Source organism: Gigantopelta aegis, chromosome 3 (genome assembly GCF_016097555.1).
Source record: "Gigantopelta aegis isolate Gae_Host chromosome 3, Gae_host_genome, whole genome shotgun sequence".
Taxonomy (NCBI): Eukaryota; Metazoa; Mollusca; class Gastropoda; order Neomphalida; family Peltospiridae; genus Gigantopelta; species Gigantopelta aegis.
In genome coordinates, this window is record NC_054701.1 from 26,698,437 (window position 1) to 26,714,964 (window position 16,528).

General features: G+C 34.3%; 1 protein-coding gene across 1 annotated transcript; it reads left to right on the forward strand.

Moving 5' to 3' along the window:
- The first annotated feature begins 1,304 nt into the window (after nucleotides 1-1,304).
- Nucleotides 1,305-13,744, forward strand: LOC121367785 (zinc finger MYND domain-containing protein 10-like). Its single transcript, XM_041492153.1, has 13 exons — nucleotides 1,305-1,494; nucleotides 3,693-3,801; nucleotides 4,160-4,273; nucleotides 4,742-4,875; nucleotides 5,384-5,459; nucleotides 5,586-5,674; nucleotides 5,852-5,952; nucleotides 6,286-6,368; nucleotides 7,136-7,225; nucleotides 7,733-7,858; nucleotides 9,696-9,817; nucleotides 10,478-10,603; nucleotides 12,823-13,744. The coding sequence occupies exons 1-13, from the start codon at nucleotides 1,397-1,399 to the stop codon at nucleotides 12,932-12,934; spliced, it is 1,380 nt and encodes a 459-aa protein (XP_041348087.1). The 5' UTR covers nucleotides 1,305-1,396; the 3' UTR covers nucleotides 12,935-13,744.
- Nucleotides 13,745-16,528: the final 2,784 nt, after the last annotated feature.

A 16,528-nucleotide genomic window follows, 5' to 3' on the forward strand; every position in this document is an offset into this window, starting at 1 on the left:
GGGGGGGGGGGGGGGGGGGGGGGGGGGAGAGGGGGCACTGACACCTAACTCTGAAACTGAAACAAAAACTTGGGGGGGGGGGGGGGGGTCACAATATGCATAATATGCATCTGCTGCCATCTTCCGACACCTATGTTTCATTTGATCCCAGAAAAATAATTTAATTAACCCATCACAATACAGAACACACTCGCCATCAGTTTACAATGTACCTCATATTACAAAAAAATGTGTATAATGTGTGTCTTACAATAACATGACCATAAACTATTTGATTACAAACACTAAAGATTTTATATATCTGGAATACAATAAAATATATCTTTTTCCAAGTTACTGAATTATTAAATTATTACAACAAACAAACGGTTAGTAATCCATAAATAAACATCAATGGCACATCCACGAATCCAACAACAAAATGGAATATGCATATTTTCAGGTGGACCACACAAATATAGAAGTCTCACAAAGCAGTAATATAAATGCTATTAATATTGCACAGAGATATTATATTTGGAGCAGTGACAGGGCCTACTTGACAGTTGTACCACGCGTTGGTGTTGGTCCGTTTGATTTTACCCGTGGTGTATCCCATAGTTAGACCACGGGCGTGTCTGACCTAAATTATAGCGATTGCTGAATGGCTGAAGAAAGTTACGCCTACAGGTCGTATATAGTTCAGCAGGAAGTAAATAAGAACATTGTTTTAAAAAGTAACAATTTCACTAACATTAGTAATAAAGTTACAATATAAATCAGTAAATATAAAATAATTATTTTCTTTAAAAGAAAAAAAGAAAAAAAGGAGAAAAAAAATTCCAAACAAACAAAAATTAAATATTAAATAGTTTTGATTTCTTTTCCATTCCATTACTTTATCAGTTGCAACATTTAAAAAGACACCTCCTATATTGAGGGCGCTAGCCTACCTATGTGAATTAATGTTTAATTACGGATATACCCGTAAACAGGCTTTCTAAATAGGTCTTTAATTTTTCGACAAATCTAAAATGGATGGACTAAAAATATTTATATTAATTTATATTTTGTGTAATGACAGAAGTGAGATGTATTATAGTTCACAATAATGTTTAATGGTACGTACATGAGAATTCCCTGAAAACTAATGAGAGTGGAATAGGACTGAGCAACAAAATTAATACTTCGCCTCTGACTAGACGGTCACAAACTATCCAAATATTGGTGCTTTAAAGCATCCGTAGAAGTTACAAACATCCATTTATTAGGAAGTACTGGTATTTACATCTGATTCGCCATACTAAGAACATCGAAATAAATGTTCAGTGACCAGTCTATTCCGGCGTGTGCGTTCTCGTCTGAAATAGCAAAATTGTTTTGAATTAAAGGTGATTTTATTCATAGACGTGCAATCATGTTGAATGACGGATCACAGGTGCTACTTTCTGTGGAAGCGGAAGCTTATTTGGAAGCCCTTGAGAAATTTACAGTCAAAGATGTAGGCAATATCAGGTTTGTTACCATGGCAATTAGCACGCTAAGTTGGTAAGCAATGCAAATAGTTAAACATACCTTTCATTCCAATTACTTTACCAAGACGATCTTGCCATATGTAACTTGACCAGTACTGTTTTAATATTTGAAATTTTGTCCTAAATATTGCTAGTGAAATAGAAACACTTGTATTTGGATAAATTTATAATTTTAACAATAAAATTGTGAGCATGTTAAAAATGTTACTGCATTTCCATTAATTGATAGTTGGTTCTCACATTTGTTCCATCTCAGAACTGAAGCACAGCTCATTATGACTTCTTGAACTCAATCGAAACAATGTATATATGAAATTAACTACTATACAGAGAATATAAAAAATACTCCTGATCTTTCAGTTATTAATTATCAATAAAAATGGTCTGGTTTGGCTCTACCAATGTGATGACTGATTTAAGTGTAATTATAAATATCCATAATCGATTGTGTAGGAAACTGTTAACTGTAATTGTTCCCCTAGTTTTCATGATAGAATTAATGTCAATATGTTTGGATTGGTGTTTGGTTTAATGGATACATATTTTTTAAAATTATATTAAATAGTTATTAATAATAAAATTAGCAATTTGTTGAGTCTACTCTATTGAACACTACAATAGGTGCACAGTCCTTATAGTTCAAATCTGTCATATAATTCTAACCAACTATGTAATTGAAAGTTGATTGTTTGGTGCAAACTGAGTATAACCAATATTGATCATGAAATTCCAACCTATTCCTAATACTAGTAATTACTTATTCATCCATCAAATGAAACAGAGCTTGGATGTGTTCAATACCAGTACCTCTTATAATTGAACCTGACCATACCACTGTGTTAACAGTTATATGATGTTAATGGTTCAACGTAACCCTGTCTGGGAAAGAGTAATGGTTTAACCTGATCCTACCACTGTCACAGTGTTAAAATGTAACCTGACCCTGTCACTGTGTTAATGGTTTAACCTGTTACTGTGTCAGTGTCACTATATTAACTGTTTAACCTGATCTTGTCATGGAAGTAATGGTTTAAGATGAAGTCAGTAATAAATGCATACAGTAATATTACAGCAGGTCCTAGTCTATAATTAAAAAAGTAGGAGAAGTGACATCTTCCTTCTCAGAAGAAATGGAAAAAGAAAGAAATGTTTTATTTAATGACGCACTCAACACATTTTATTTACGGTTATATGGCGTCAGACATATGGTTAAGGACCACACAGATTTTGAGAGGAAACTCGCTGTTGCCACTTCATGGGCTACTCTTTCTGATTAGCAGCAAGGGATCTTTTATTTGCGCTTCCTTCAGGCAGGATAGCACAAACCATGGCCTTTGTTGAACCAGTTATAGATCACTGGTCGGTGCAAGTGGTTTACACCTACCCATTGAGCCTTGCGGAGCACTCACTCAGGGTTTGGAGTCGGTATCTGGATTAAAAATTCCATACCTCGACTGGGATCCGAACCCTGTACCTACCAGCCTGTAGACCGATGGCCTAACCACAACGCCACTGAGGCCGGTCAGAAGAAATGGAAAAAGTTTGATAAAAATAGGCAAAGTGAACATTTATTAATACATTTTGTAACGTTTTGCCATGTTCTGCATTCAATTGGAAACATTTCTAATTACGATATATATTGTGTTTTAATCATAACATTCGATATAAAATACTACTTCCGGTAATAAAATTTAAACAAAACAATTGTTTCATTAAAAACATGATATTATTAAGTAGTGTGTCATTATATTAAAATGAAAGAAATAATTAGTATTTTTTTACATTACTTAAATGAATGTGACTGAGGATTAACAACGATTGACTAGTCACAGCAAACGGCACGACATGCATCCATGTACATTCTCGTGCCAAAGTAAAAACACGAACCTACCTACAGTGACACGGTGCCAAGTAAGCTATGACACTAAAGAAGTAGGGATTTTGACATCTGTTGTGTGATTTCAGACCTAATCCGATTTGGTCTGAAATATTAAGGTGACTACTGCTTCTCACTACTGCTAATAACTCAACGACTTGAGATGACTTTTGGCGAAGAAACCATTCATTTTGGCCGCAGGATTAAGGTCTGATTACAAGCAAGGACATAATTACAATGTAATCTTAATATTGTAATTAAACAGTTTTACTAATGACTTTTTTTTACCTTATTTTTTTAAGCTGGACGAGGCAACATGAACACATCGAGAAGTTGAACATGCAGGCAGCTATTAGTGCTTCAGCACACGAAGATGAATTTGTTAAAGAGAGTTTAATTAGTCTGGGAAAGGTTTGACTGTTATTTGCATCTGCTGTTTAAAAAATTGTTTTTGTTAAATATAGGCATGTATGCTTTGCCTGAAAATGTCATTTATTAATAATGATATTTATTTTATACACCATATGATGTTAATTGGTTGGTTTTTTTAATACAACTTAATTGTTTGAGATGAAGAGAAACACTGCCTTATTGAACAATAGACCATATCAATTGATTAGTTCTATATTTTAAAATGTTTTCACAGTAATATTTAAATCTGTTAAACACCTAGACAGTTTTTACAGTATTTGTATTACTGAAGTTTGTCTTAAATATTAACAGGTGACTGTTTTTATAATGATATAACATCATTGTTCTTTTGTTGTAGATTCCCGTTTTAATTCATGATCTGTTGGTGACAGAGGTATGGAAAGAAAAAGTATTTCCAGAACTGCTTGAAATGGAATTCAATCCTAAGACTACATTTCCTTTGTATATGGTTGTAAGTTTTCACATACATGTCTAATACTTGTTCTTTTTAGTATTATAAGAGTTGAGTCATGAATTATTCAAGTGATTACTGCCTAGTTTTCCTAACAATTTTAATAATATTTTAACAGTCTTTTCCTTATAAAACGAAGTTGGCCTATAAGGAAAAGTAGATGGCATACCCTCCCCCTCACAATTAAAATTAGTTTTCACTAACATTGTATACTAAGAATATGAAAGAAAAAATAGGCAGGTTAATTAGTAAATTATTAAGTTTTAAGAAGTCCATCTGTGTGACATCAACCTTTTGAGCATTACAGTTTTATTAGGTTCTTTGGTCATGTTATGATGCCATTCTGAGTGATAGAATCTTTATTCTCTTTTATTAGTCCATACTCTGTTGCAAACCGTTATTGATGTCATAAGATTTTACACATTTGTCATGTTAGAATTGTAAATTGACAGTTTTGTTTTCTTGCAGCTGTATCATGAAGCCACTGTGGCTAACTTGTTGGAAACTGTCATGTTTCATTGTGAAGTCTGCGAATCTGCAGATGATGCAATTCTCGATCTTGTTGACTATTGCAACAGAAAGCTGGTGTACCTTGTTACACAGTAAGTATATCTCATGTAATAAAGAGATGATTGTAAAATAGGAAATTTCTTTCATGTTGTTGAATATATGGAACAATTTTGGCCAAAGTAGATGACCATGGCTTAAATAATTATTAGATGTCCGTATGTGGAGAAAAAAACCTCTTTAACGATTTCAAGAAAAAACTTATTTTTGAAAAGAAAAGCTTTACCGATATATGATCTAAAGTTTTTTTTTTAACTAATAGATGCTAATATGCTCATACACACAAAAATGCATAATACTGATCTGTTAAATTTTGCATTTGTTTTAAACTTACACTTCAGAACTATATAGATGTAAGTTACCTAACTAAAATGCAACTTGAGCTATTAATATGGCTGATGGATTCTAAACACTCCTAAATAAATCTGCTTCTTGCACATATTTAAAGGTGTTCTGTTTATTATTTTATTTTCTTGTGATGTTTAATGTTGTAATGAGTTTAAAAGACTAACAAAAACAAAATATATATATATATTTGTTTAGAACTGCAGAATCTGATGATGAAGCTGACATTACAGAGGAAGTGGTCACATCGGCTACCTCGGCCTCTACAATGGAAGTAAGTTCTTTCTGTTTTATCTTTAACTGACCTTTGTCTGTCTCACAGGTTCAGCGACGTGAGTCACATTTTATGCATGTCAGTAAAATGAGATGGATTAATGTTCTCATTTATGTTTGCTTTTAGGAATTGGAGAGGCTATCCAAGAAATTAGATTTTGACATCAGCATCAAAGCCTTGTCGTTGTTGAGATATGTTACAGATCATTTTGATGTGTAAGTATGAACTAATAATAAGTATTTTTTATTGACTACAGTCTTAATAACAGTTTCATTTTAGTATACTATTCAGAAAACCCCCCGACTAAATGACATCTTAATATTTATTCATAAAATATATGAACAATAATATATATTTAATGAAAAAAGGTTTAAATATATTTCTATTTGTAGACTTCCGCTGAGTATTATGACACGAATCCTGAACACTCACGACATTCCTATTATATTGGTGGAGTTGGTGCAAAATCCACCATGGACTCGCAGAAAAGAAGGTGGGGGCTCAAGTTGTACTAAAAATCAAAAGGCATTTCTAATCTACAACTTTATTTCTGCATTTATATTTACAAGTGTTTTAATTTACATTTTTAATTTTTAATATTACTTGTTTATTTTATTATTTCTAATGTTAGTGTTGATTACCATCATTGTTGGTGCTATACCTTTAAGAAAAAGCATATGTTCAACTAAATATATGACATTATTCCATGATCAATTAAAACACTTCAGTTTCACAATCAATGTTAAAAAAAGATTTCAGTTTTTATTTTCATTGCTAGCTATATTTAAGCATAAATATAGATTCCATTTGACCGTGTTATTTTCAGGTCAACTTTACAAGTATATTGAGAATAAGTGGCAACAAGTCTCCAATGAAGACCGGTTCAAAGTGACTAAAATAGAAGGACAGGTAAAGAAAAAAAAGCTTTTATTTAATGTGAAAATATTACTATTAACATTTTAGGAATCTTTGGTAAGCCTTTATTTATAAAAGCCAACATTTGAAATAATTCAGTTGAATTGATGGACACCTTGCACATTAGAAAAAATAAATAGGATCCAAAATGTTTTTTATTTTTAAGGCAAACGGGGGGGGGGGGGGGGGGGGGGGGGGGGGGGGGGGGGGAGAGAGAAAGATTTAAACTGAATGTTCTTTTGTTTGTTTGTTGGTAATTTTCTGGATATAAAATCAAAGCATTTATTTTTGTTAACCGGCCTCGGTGGCCTTGTGGTTAGGCCATCGGTCTACAGGCTGGTAGGTACAGGGTTCGGATCCCAGTCGAGGTATGGAATTTTTAATCCAGATACCGACTCCAAACCCTGAGTGAGTGCTCCGCAAGGCTCAATGGGTAGGTGTAAACCACTTGCACCGACCAGTGATCCATAACTGGTTCAACAAAGGCCATGGTTTGTGCTATCCTGCCTGTAGGAAGCGCAAATAAAAGATCCCTTGCTGCTAATTGGAAAGAGTAGCCCATGTAGTGGCGACAGCGGGTTTCCTCTCAAAATATGTGTGGTCCGTAACCATATGTCTGACGCCATATAACCGTAAATAAAATGTGTTGAGTGCGTCGTTAAATAAAACATTTCTTTCTTTCTTTATCTTTGTTAAGAATATCAAGAACATTTTTATATTAACTCAGTACAGTTTAATTGTTAGAATTTGAATCTTTTCAGATCTGGATAGCGTTATTTCATTTGCTGATGGAACAGAACTGCCAGCAGAAATATGATCTGAATTCCCACAGAAAAAATACATTACTGAAGGTATGATGATGTACAAAATTTTGAGCTCAACCAGCTATTATTATGAAATAAATTATGTTGTGTCAAAATGACAGTTAATTTAATACTTGATATGGAAGTACATGTTGTATTTATTATTAGAAGCGAAGTACAGTCAAATATTTTTGGTACAGACAAATTACCAACTATCAAAAATGTTGTCTTAAAGATCATTTGTGTTCAGTATATATGAGACGATCTGGGAGTACAGAGAAGGTGGCTAATTAACAGAGTTGGCTGCTTATGCATGTTTGACTTTATTTTACAACTGAAAACAAGGGCCAAATTTGGGAAGACCATTTTTCTTAAACACAGGTGCTTAAGCATTGTAATTGTATGTAGTTACAAGCATGTAAATCAAAAACAGTCTTTGTAACTTCGGTCCAATATTTACGGTACAGCTTAAGCACATGCGATTGTAGAATACATGTTTATGATGGACCATTTGGATGGTAATGATGCAGTGTAATATTTCTCTTACTTAACTAGCTGCGGTCCCACCTGACTGAGGTGATGCTAGACCAGCTTCCTATCTTGGCAGAAATGCAGAGATACCTTGAACAGCTGTCAATGGTGGAACCCCCTCCATTCAAAAAGGATCTGGTGCTGGAACAGGTGGGTGTATTAAATTGTAGTCAGGACTTGGGGTTCTTGGGTCTGGGGGTTTTGGGTGATTTAGCGATTTCAATTTGATGAAACTAGATGTTTTTGTAAATTTTTGTTTATAGCAGTTAAAAATTGTATTAATTTGTTAGTCATATAAAATATTTTCATAATTGCTTAATTTGACCTAGAGATCATCAGTTATTTTTATTGACATTACACCGTTATCATTTTTGCACAGATAGTAATGCTGGGTGAGTAAATATGAGATAATAAAAATGTACTGTCACCGACTTTTTAACAGTCAGAGCTTGAAATACCTCATACACAGATAAAAATTCATTAAAATTCCACCATAAATTGTTTGAGCAAATTTGTTTTAAAAACAGCTTCATTGGAGTAATCAGTGATGTTCTTAAAAACATAAACGGTACAAATAACATTATTTTCCATCAAAATTTCCATTGTGGGTGTGGGTGGGACTGGGGTCGGGTTGAAGAATTGGAGGCAGGGGTCATTATTCCCACATATCTGTATGTACTGATACTATTGTCATGATTGCCTGGCAAACGTGACAAACTAGTCAATCAAATTACACTAAAATATGTGATATTTTATTGAATACGAAGACATAATAACAGTCCTGTGATTGCCATCTATTTTAGGACCAACATGGAATAACACCACAATCTCCTTAAAGGGACACACCCTAGTTACGTTTATTTGTTAACCATTACGGCATTGTTTTTCGCTATTAAACCCAATTTTTCACAAATAAAATTGCACTTTACTTACATTTATTATTTAGAATACACATTTCCATTCACCTGAAGTGCTTTTTGGTAATCCTGATGTTTGTAAAACCACGAAATACATTTTTTGCATTTTTTCACAAAACATGTTGTCGAAAAAAAAACGTTAAGCAAGCGAGGTCCAATCTATTTTTAGAGGGGATATTTCCATTTCAATGTCAGACGTTGGTATATCACGTTATCATTTTTGTTCGGTTTGTTTTCTCGTGCACGGTTCGCGCAATCAACATCCGATTTGTTGTTGTTCATTTGTGAGATTTTTCTTCACAGTTCGTGAACATTTTCAGTAACAATAAAGTTCAGACCAGTAAGTGTCTCAATACAAAACGTTACAAACCCTTAAAACCAATAATTTTGCTAAGTCTTACGATATCTGGAGAGGGGATACAACCAGGACAGAACAGTTGGAACATGTCCAGGAGAGGTGAAACGAACGCACCCCAAGTCTGTGAAATTTGTCGAGATGTAGGCATTGTTGTGCTTCTACCGGTGACATCAGAATGCTAATTTTCAAAATTATTTCAAGCAATTGGGACATGGGGATTCCCATGGTATTTATCGATATAAAACCTGCTTTTTCACTCCATTTGATAAAAACGTGATCTAAGTGTGTTACAGGTTTGTAGATTAACCAAATTATAATTTATTTTCGCTGGATTTCACAGAACACATCATCTCTTTTTGACAAAACTGTTTTCTTTTTTTCCTTACACTGACGCAAACCAAAATTATATATGAAAAACATGTTTTGAAAACTAAATGGCTACTATTCTATATAGATGGACAGTATTTTGTTACGTCACTGTGTATGTTTCAGCACTAAGCCAATCCTTAGTGATGTCACACCACTTTCATTCTGCTAGTTAACGAGTCTACCGCTGCCAAATATAGTGGCGCTGCGTGATATAGTATAATTTCCCCATAACAAATACCCATATTTATCACTAGGATTCAGGGGTACACAACATAAAACTATTAGACAAAGATATGCTTTTTTTTCAAAAAAGGTTATAAGATAAAAACAAAAATTTTGTCAGGTTCCAGAAATCCGTGATGGCATACTCAGACAGTTTGATGGTCGATGGAGCAAGCTTGCAAAGCATCAAGCGAAGACAACGTTCAACCCTACTGACGACATGATTAAAGAACAAGCTAAGAGGTTGTACTTAATACCATTTATTTAGATTGTCCACTCCAGTTGTTGTATCACATATATTTTCATTCATTGTTTCAATATATAACCAGTGATGAAAATGGTTTCATAACATGATGGTGTGATCAACATACAATGGATTTTGTCTGAACCAGATAGACTTGGGGTTATTAATACATGCTGATTTAGACAAATTGCAAAATGATTAGAGATGATGTAAATGAATTTCCTCATTTTGAGTAATTTCTGATGAGTCAAATGAAAGGAAATGTTTTTTTATTTAACGATGCACTCAATGCATTTACGGTTATATGGCGTCGGACCACACAGATACTGAGGGAGGAAACCTGCTGTCGCCACTTCATGGGCTACTCTTTTCGATTAGCAGCAAGGGATCTTTTATCTGCACCATCCCATAGACAGGATAGCACATACCACAGCCTTTGATCTACCAGTCGTGGTGCACTGGCTGTAACGAGAAATAGCCCTATGGGCTTCTGACAGGGGTCGATCTCAGACAGACCGCACATCAAGCGAAACTGATGAGTCAAATGCTGGATTAAACAAAGCAGATCAAGACTACCATGTTTTATATAGTTTTATATTCTTTAAAAGTTTATAAAGTTAATAGTTTAGTAGTAGTGTGTTTGTTTTCTTTTGTTTCAGATTTGTCGACACCTACAACTTTGATATCTTGGAAGGTCTTCTCACAGATCCTCCCAAGTGTGCAGTGTGTGGGGAGCCAGCCAGTAAGAGATGCTCCAGGTGCCAGAATGAATGGTATTGTCGAAGGTATACACTTGTTATAACGTTGTCACGGAATGATAATAAAAGAAGTGGCTAGTGGTTTTTAAGTTCGGGCTAGTGAGAAACACAAAACCCCTCCTCTCGTTATTGCTCGATCGTGGTTTTTTTGTTTTTTCTTTCTTTCTTTTTTTCTTTTTCTCTCGACTGAAATTTCGTTTAATAAATTTGATTGTGACGATTGTCATCGAATAATATCAACAACGCAATCAGTATATAATAATAATCCACTTGAGCTAGGTCTGCAAACTGCAGTAACATGCTATCTCTACATCGTCACAGTTACAGCATGCATTGTTTACCTTTCCCTTTCAAGTTTCTGGCACAGGAAATAAGTCTAATGACATGCGTGTTTTGATTGGTTAGACACGTCACGTGGTAGTTAATCTCGCACATATGTTTTAGGCTAAGAACTTGGAAATCACCAATCACGACGACAGGTTAATCTCAATCAAGTAAACCCCAGCCATGCTTTGAATTTCAGTGTTTGTTTTATTTACCTATTGTTTTCTAATTTAACACTTCGCTGACATGTGGTTATCAGCAATCAGGAAAACAATTTACTTTAATGGTAACCGCATATGCAATGACTCAGCTTGGCCTATTACTTGTAGCGGTTTGGATAATACGTTACAGCTGCCGATACAAGATAATACCTTTTTTGTTCATCAATTAACAACGGATTAGATGTCGCCGTTATATTCTTTTGATATCGGTCTGACACTGGATAATGCCCTGTATTTGAGCAATTGGCATCACCGTTTCTGGCGACATAAATAGAAGGTCCTAAATATATAACCAACTACCAAATACACTGAACCATCTATTACCGTGTGTCACACTGTCGTACCCTCATTTAAATTTAATTATTTTGATAGTGTCTTTAGATACCAACCAAGAGTTTGCTCAATTATTTTTTCCCTGGGGGGAGGGCAAAAGCGAAAATGGGACAATGACGATGGATCACACTTGACAAAAGACCAAACGTACAACACAACAAAAAACTACAAGTTACAACATGATTTAAGTGTTTGTTTTATTTTACTGTTATACTCGTAAATGTGTATTTGAGGCCAGTTCATGTATAGGACATCAAAACAGTTTTATTGAAAAATAAGTTATTTCAAAGGGGGACAGACACTAGTTTTTAAACACTAAGGCATATTGTTCACTATTATAGCCATTTATGATCGCTGAAATCAAACATTACTTATATTTTATTGTTTAGATGATCCATTTCCGTACAACCAAAGTGTTTCCTGTCATCTTGGTGTTTCCTGTCATCTTGGTGTTTCTAATACCACAAAATGCATTTTTCATATTTTTAAAAATTCACATGCATCTGAGAAGTTGTTAATGGTTAAGGAGTCACGTTTTAGTCTATTTTTAAGGGTATTTCAATGTCACAGACTCTTGTTTCACTCTGTTGTATCCACATTTATTACAGGTTTGTAAATTAATCAATAAAACTGAGTGTCCATTTTTACGGGTTGAAAATACAGATTAGGTGAAAAATATTCCTTAGTGTTTAAAAACTAGAGTCTGTCCCTTTAACACATAATTTTAAATATAAATATAGTATGAAAATTTCCACAATTTTGTTTGAGTTAGGTAACTCACTGGGTAAACAAGTATAATCCATTTAACCAAACTCGATATGAAGCAACTTCCGGTTATTTAAACATAGAAATATTGTTCCTTGTCATTTTAACACTAGGTCTAAATAGCAAAATGAGAACCTATGACCAATGAATAGGCTACTCCTTTTCAATAGCAGCAAAGGATCTTTTATATAACATTCATAGTTCTACTTAGGGAAATCCATCCTATGACTCATCGCACCTTAGTGGAGCAATCTACTGCTGAGCCACACCCTGTTCCACATTAAGTGTTGCTCTAAGATAGAAAAATATGAAGTGCTTTTACGTTACCCATTCGGGTCTAGCACTGGATGAACAGAACATTTTGCCATATTATCTATTAAACTTCAAAAATTGCTAAAATTCTGTTATTTTCAAGCAAAATATCAATTACTACATGAAAATATTTATCAGAATTAAAATAAAATTTGTCAGTTGATTTTAAAATTCAAATACAAATGTTCATCAGCATTAATTAACATAACTGTATAGTTTAGATGAACAGCCTTTTTTTTTTATCATCATTGTTTAACTATTTTTAAGTTAAAATCAATTTTTTTTTTTCAGGGAGTGTCAGGTGAATCACTGGAAAAGGCACAAGAAGGCCTGTGACCTTCTGTTTGAATCAGAAAAGAACTCGAAACAAGCAGCAGACAAATCTTCACAGCCGACATCATGACGGAAAAACTGAATCAATTATTTATAGATCACCAAGGATCCAGAACAATTCCATCGAGTTGCTTCCTTTAGCTATTTGTTTTTCTCTAAGAAAGACAAAATATGCCAAAACTTGTCGACCACTTAATATACTTAATTCATATTTGAGGTTGTCCATTTTTTAATGCTTTGAATGGGACTACAAGATAATGTCAGCTGTTAAACTAATACAAATAATACAAGATTTAAGAAACATTCTAAGGTATTCTTGTGAACAGTAAGGTAATCCATGAACTGTCAAAAACATTCCATTAAGTCGAGCCTTATCTCATCCATTCCAATAACTCAAACACTAACTTTGACATTCCCAGTACATTATGATAATTGCAAAGTCATCCGTAGCCATTGACAAACATTCCATTAATTTATTTCAGACCTCAAATATTCCAGTAATTAATTCATCACCTTTAAAATTCCAAGTACTTCTAAAGATCAATAATTCATGATTGGTTATGTCTTTTTCTCACTTGGCTTGTTGGTAACACCTCCATGGTTTAATGAAGGAAGGAAATGTTTTATTTAACGATGCACTCAACACATTTTATTTACAGTTATATGGCATCAGACATATGATTTAGACAAATTGCAAAATGATTAGAGATGATGTAAATGAATTTCCTCATTTTGAGTAATTTCTGATGAATCAAATGAAAGGAAATGTTTTTTTATTTAACGATGCACTCAACACATTTGTTATTTACAGTTATATGGCATCAGACATATGGTTAAAGACCACACAGATATTGGGAGAGAAAACCTGCTGTCGCTACTTCATGGGCTACTCTTTTCCATTAGCAGCAAGGGATCTTTTATATGCACCATCCAACAGACAGGATAGCACATACCACAGCCTTTGTTGCACCAATTGTGGAGCACTGGTTGGAACGAGAAATAGCCCAATGCGTCCACTGACAGGGTCCGTGGTTTAAGGAAATATACAATGTTGTGGATATTGCATGCATGTTTTAGAGACAAGATGCCTGTAAATCAAGTATGTCATATCCAAAATATTATATTACTAAGATTAATGTATAATGCATTATATATATGCTGGTAAAAATGTTATAATTTGTTTTAATGGAATAAAAAACCAAATGTGAGTTATTTTCCTGAATTTGTTGACCAGTATCCCCAAACCAGTAGATCTTAATATATCAAATTCCAGTAGTCAAATCTACATTTTGGTGATTATTTCTGCATTGGCGTATGTTAACAAAAATCAATATACAGTATACTGAATCGGTGTGTTTCTGTATTAATTTTTGTATACATTGATTTTTAAAATTGTATTTATTAATCGTTTACAGAGTTGTTGGTGTGTTCCGTCCATTTGAATAAATAAAACATTTGTTTTAGACATGGTTATTATTATGTCATCTTTGTTCCATTATTTTTATACTTTATATTTTTGATGTGTCGTATTATGGTATAGCATTGTCTGTCCATACATACTTTTTGTTTCAGTGGCATATCTTTCTTATCAATTCATACAGGATCATCAAACCTTTTATGCAAGTACAACTTGTGATAGCGTTGTGTTGCGTACAATATCTAGGTCACCAAAACCTACTTTTCACACGTTACTGCACATTAAAGAAAATCTTTGTCCAGGCCACATCTTCCTTATCAATTCATATAAGATCATCAAGCCTTGCATGCATATTTAACTTGGGATGACAGTGTCATATCTCATAACTACCTACTTTTCATTCATTACTGCATTTTAAAGTAAATCCTTGTCTGGGCAATATCGTCCTTATCAGTTCGTAATTTGTGTGCTTTTCCATCAAACACCTGATTAGTGTATCATATACCTCACCAGTACTCATGTTTGTCTTTAGTTAAATATATTTTGTAGTTTAGCGTTGAGTAAGATTTCATAAAGAAAAACCCCCACAAATACTACCATGTTATTAATCTTAGTGATACTTATTTTTTGTTCTCTTACTATTTATATTTCAAAGTTTGCATACAAATAGTATAAACATTATTGCAACTATTAATTTAATTTTGTTTTTTTTAAATCAACATTCAAGTCGTATTTTTAAAAAGAAAGTTACAATGAGGATTAATCGTGTGAAGATGTTTAAATTTTAATCTGATGGTTAGTTAAAGCAACCCAATTTAGGTCTGGCATTGTTTGCAGGGAATGGTTAGTTAAAAGCAACCCAATTTGTGGCCGGCATTGTTGGCAGGGAATGGTTAGTTAAAGCAACCCAATTTGGGTCTGGCATTGTTGGCAGGGAATGGTTAGTTAAAGCAACCCAATTTGTGGCTGGCATTGTTGGCAGGGAATGGTTAGTTAAAGCAACCCAATTTGGGTCTGGCATTGTTGGCAGGGAATGGTTAGTTAAAGCAACCCAATTTGTGGCCGGCATTGTTGGTAGGGAGGTTTCAGTTGCAAGGTGATGGTAATCGTTATATGTGTGACATTTTACCAATCATGACTGTTTTTCTTGCCTCCAGTAGTGAAAATATGTTTGGAAATGGCTGAGGGTATGCCCAGAAGAAGGTGGTGGTTTGAACACGACATAGAGAGTACAAGGGGACGAGCATAGCTGATTGAGTACATACTCTCCCAAATATGTACCAGCGTTGTTTTTCTTTACATAAGATTATTGTTGCGGGGGCATGAGGAAATTTCTGGGGAGATACTTATTTTTTTATTTTATTATTATTATTATTAGAGCGTTAACTTTTGGGTTTTTTGTTCTACATGTCATGTTTTTCAACTAAAGTTTTGGTAAAAACTTCCAGGTTACGTAAGCCTAAAGGGCTAAAAAGAAGATTTTAGAATTTGATGCAATAAATCATTACACACCCATAGATTATTTATTTTGATTATTTCAGTTGTTTGGGGTGTTACTGACAGTGTGTTAGCATTATTCATTGTCAAAGCCAGAGTTCGGTGTACAAAAAGACGCATATGCAGGACATTTTGAATGTGGGGGGGGGGGGGGAGGGGGCATATTGGCGAGCTAAGTTTTTAAGGGGTGGTGGATTGCTCCCCACAGGCATGGCGGAAGCAAGTAGACTTTGTTGGCGGGGAGCTGACTGAGATCGAGGGCGCAAAGCAAAGTTTCTAGAGGGTATACTCCCCCATAACATTTCCTGCATGCTACAAGTAAAAGTCATCCCTGCCTTAAGATTTGCTACCAATAATATTTTCGATTCAGAATTATTAGGGGGTGAGCTAGAGACCGCCAGCTCCACCCTCTGCTCCGCCGTGCCTGCCCCAGAAAACATATGTATTTAAAAGATTCGCTTAGAATAGGGGGAGGGGTTATTTGGACTATGAAAATCGAATGTACGCCCTCCGTAACGAATTTATTTAAAGAAAAGTTTCAGAACCCAAAGCCTCATTGCTCCGCCACTGCACTAATTCAGTTACTCATAGTCTATCGTGACACACACACACACACAGTGCACCCCTCCCCCCTCCCACACACGCATAATGTATTTATGGCTGGTTTATTTTAGGTTCAATAAGGGAAAATGAGATTATTTGTCTATGAATATTTATTATGTGAGAAATGACATATTGTCATAGTAAAGC

Excerpts from the sequence above, each read along its gene's own strand:
- LOC121367785 (XM_041492153.1), top strand. The coding sequence starts at position 1,397 with ATGTTGAATGACGGATCACAGGTGCTACTTTCTGTGGAAGCGGAAGCT. Across the intron at positions 5,675-5,851 it reads GTTACAGATCATTTTGATGT|ACTTCCGCTGAGTATTATGA; the intron begins GTAAGTATGAAC and ends TTCTATTTGTAG. Across the intron at positions 7,859-9,695 it reads AGGATCTGGTGCTGGAACAG|GTTCCAGAAATCCGTGATGG; the intron begins GTGGGTGTATTA and ends AAATTTTGTCAG.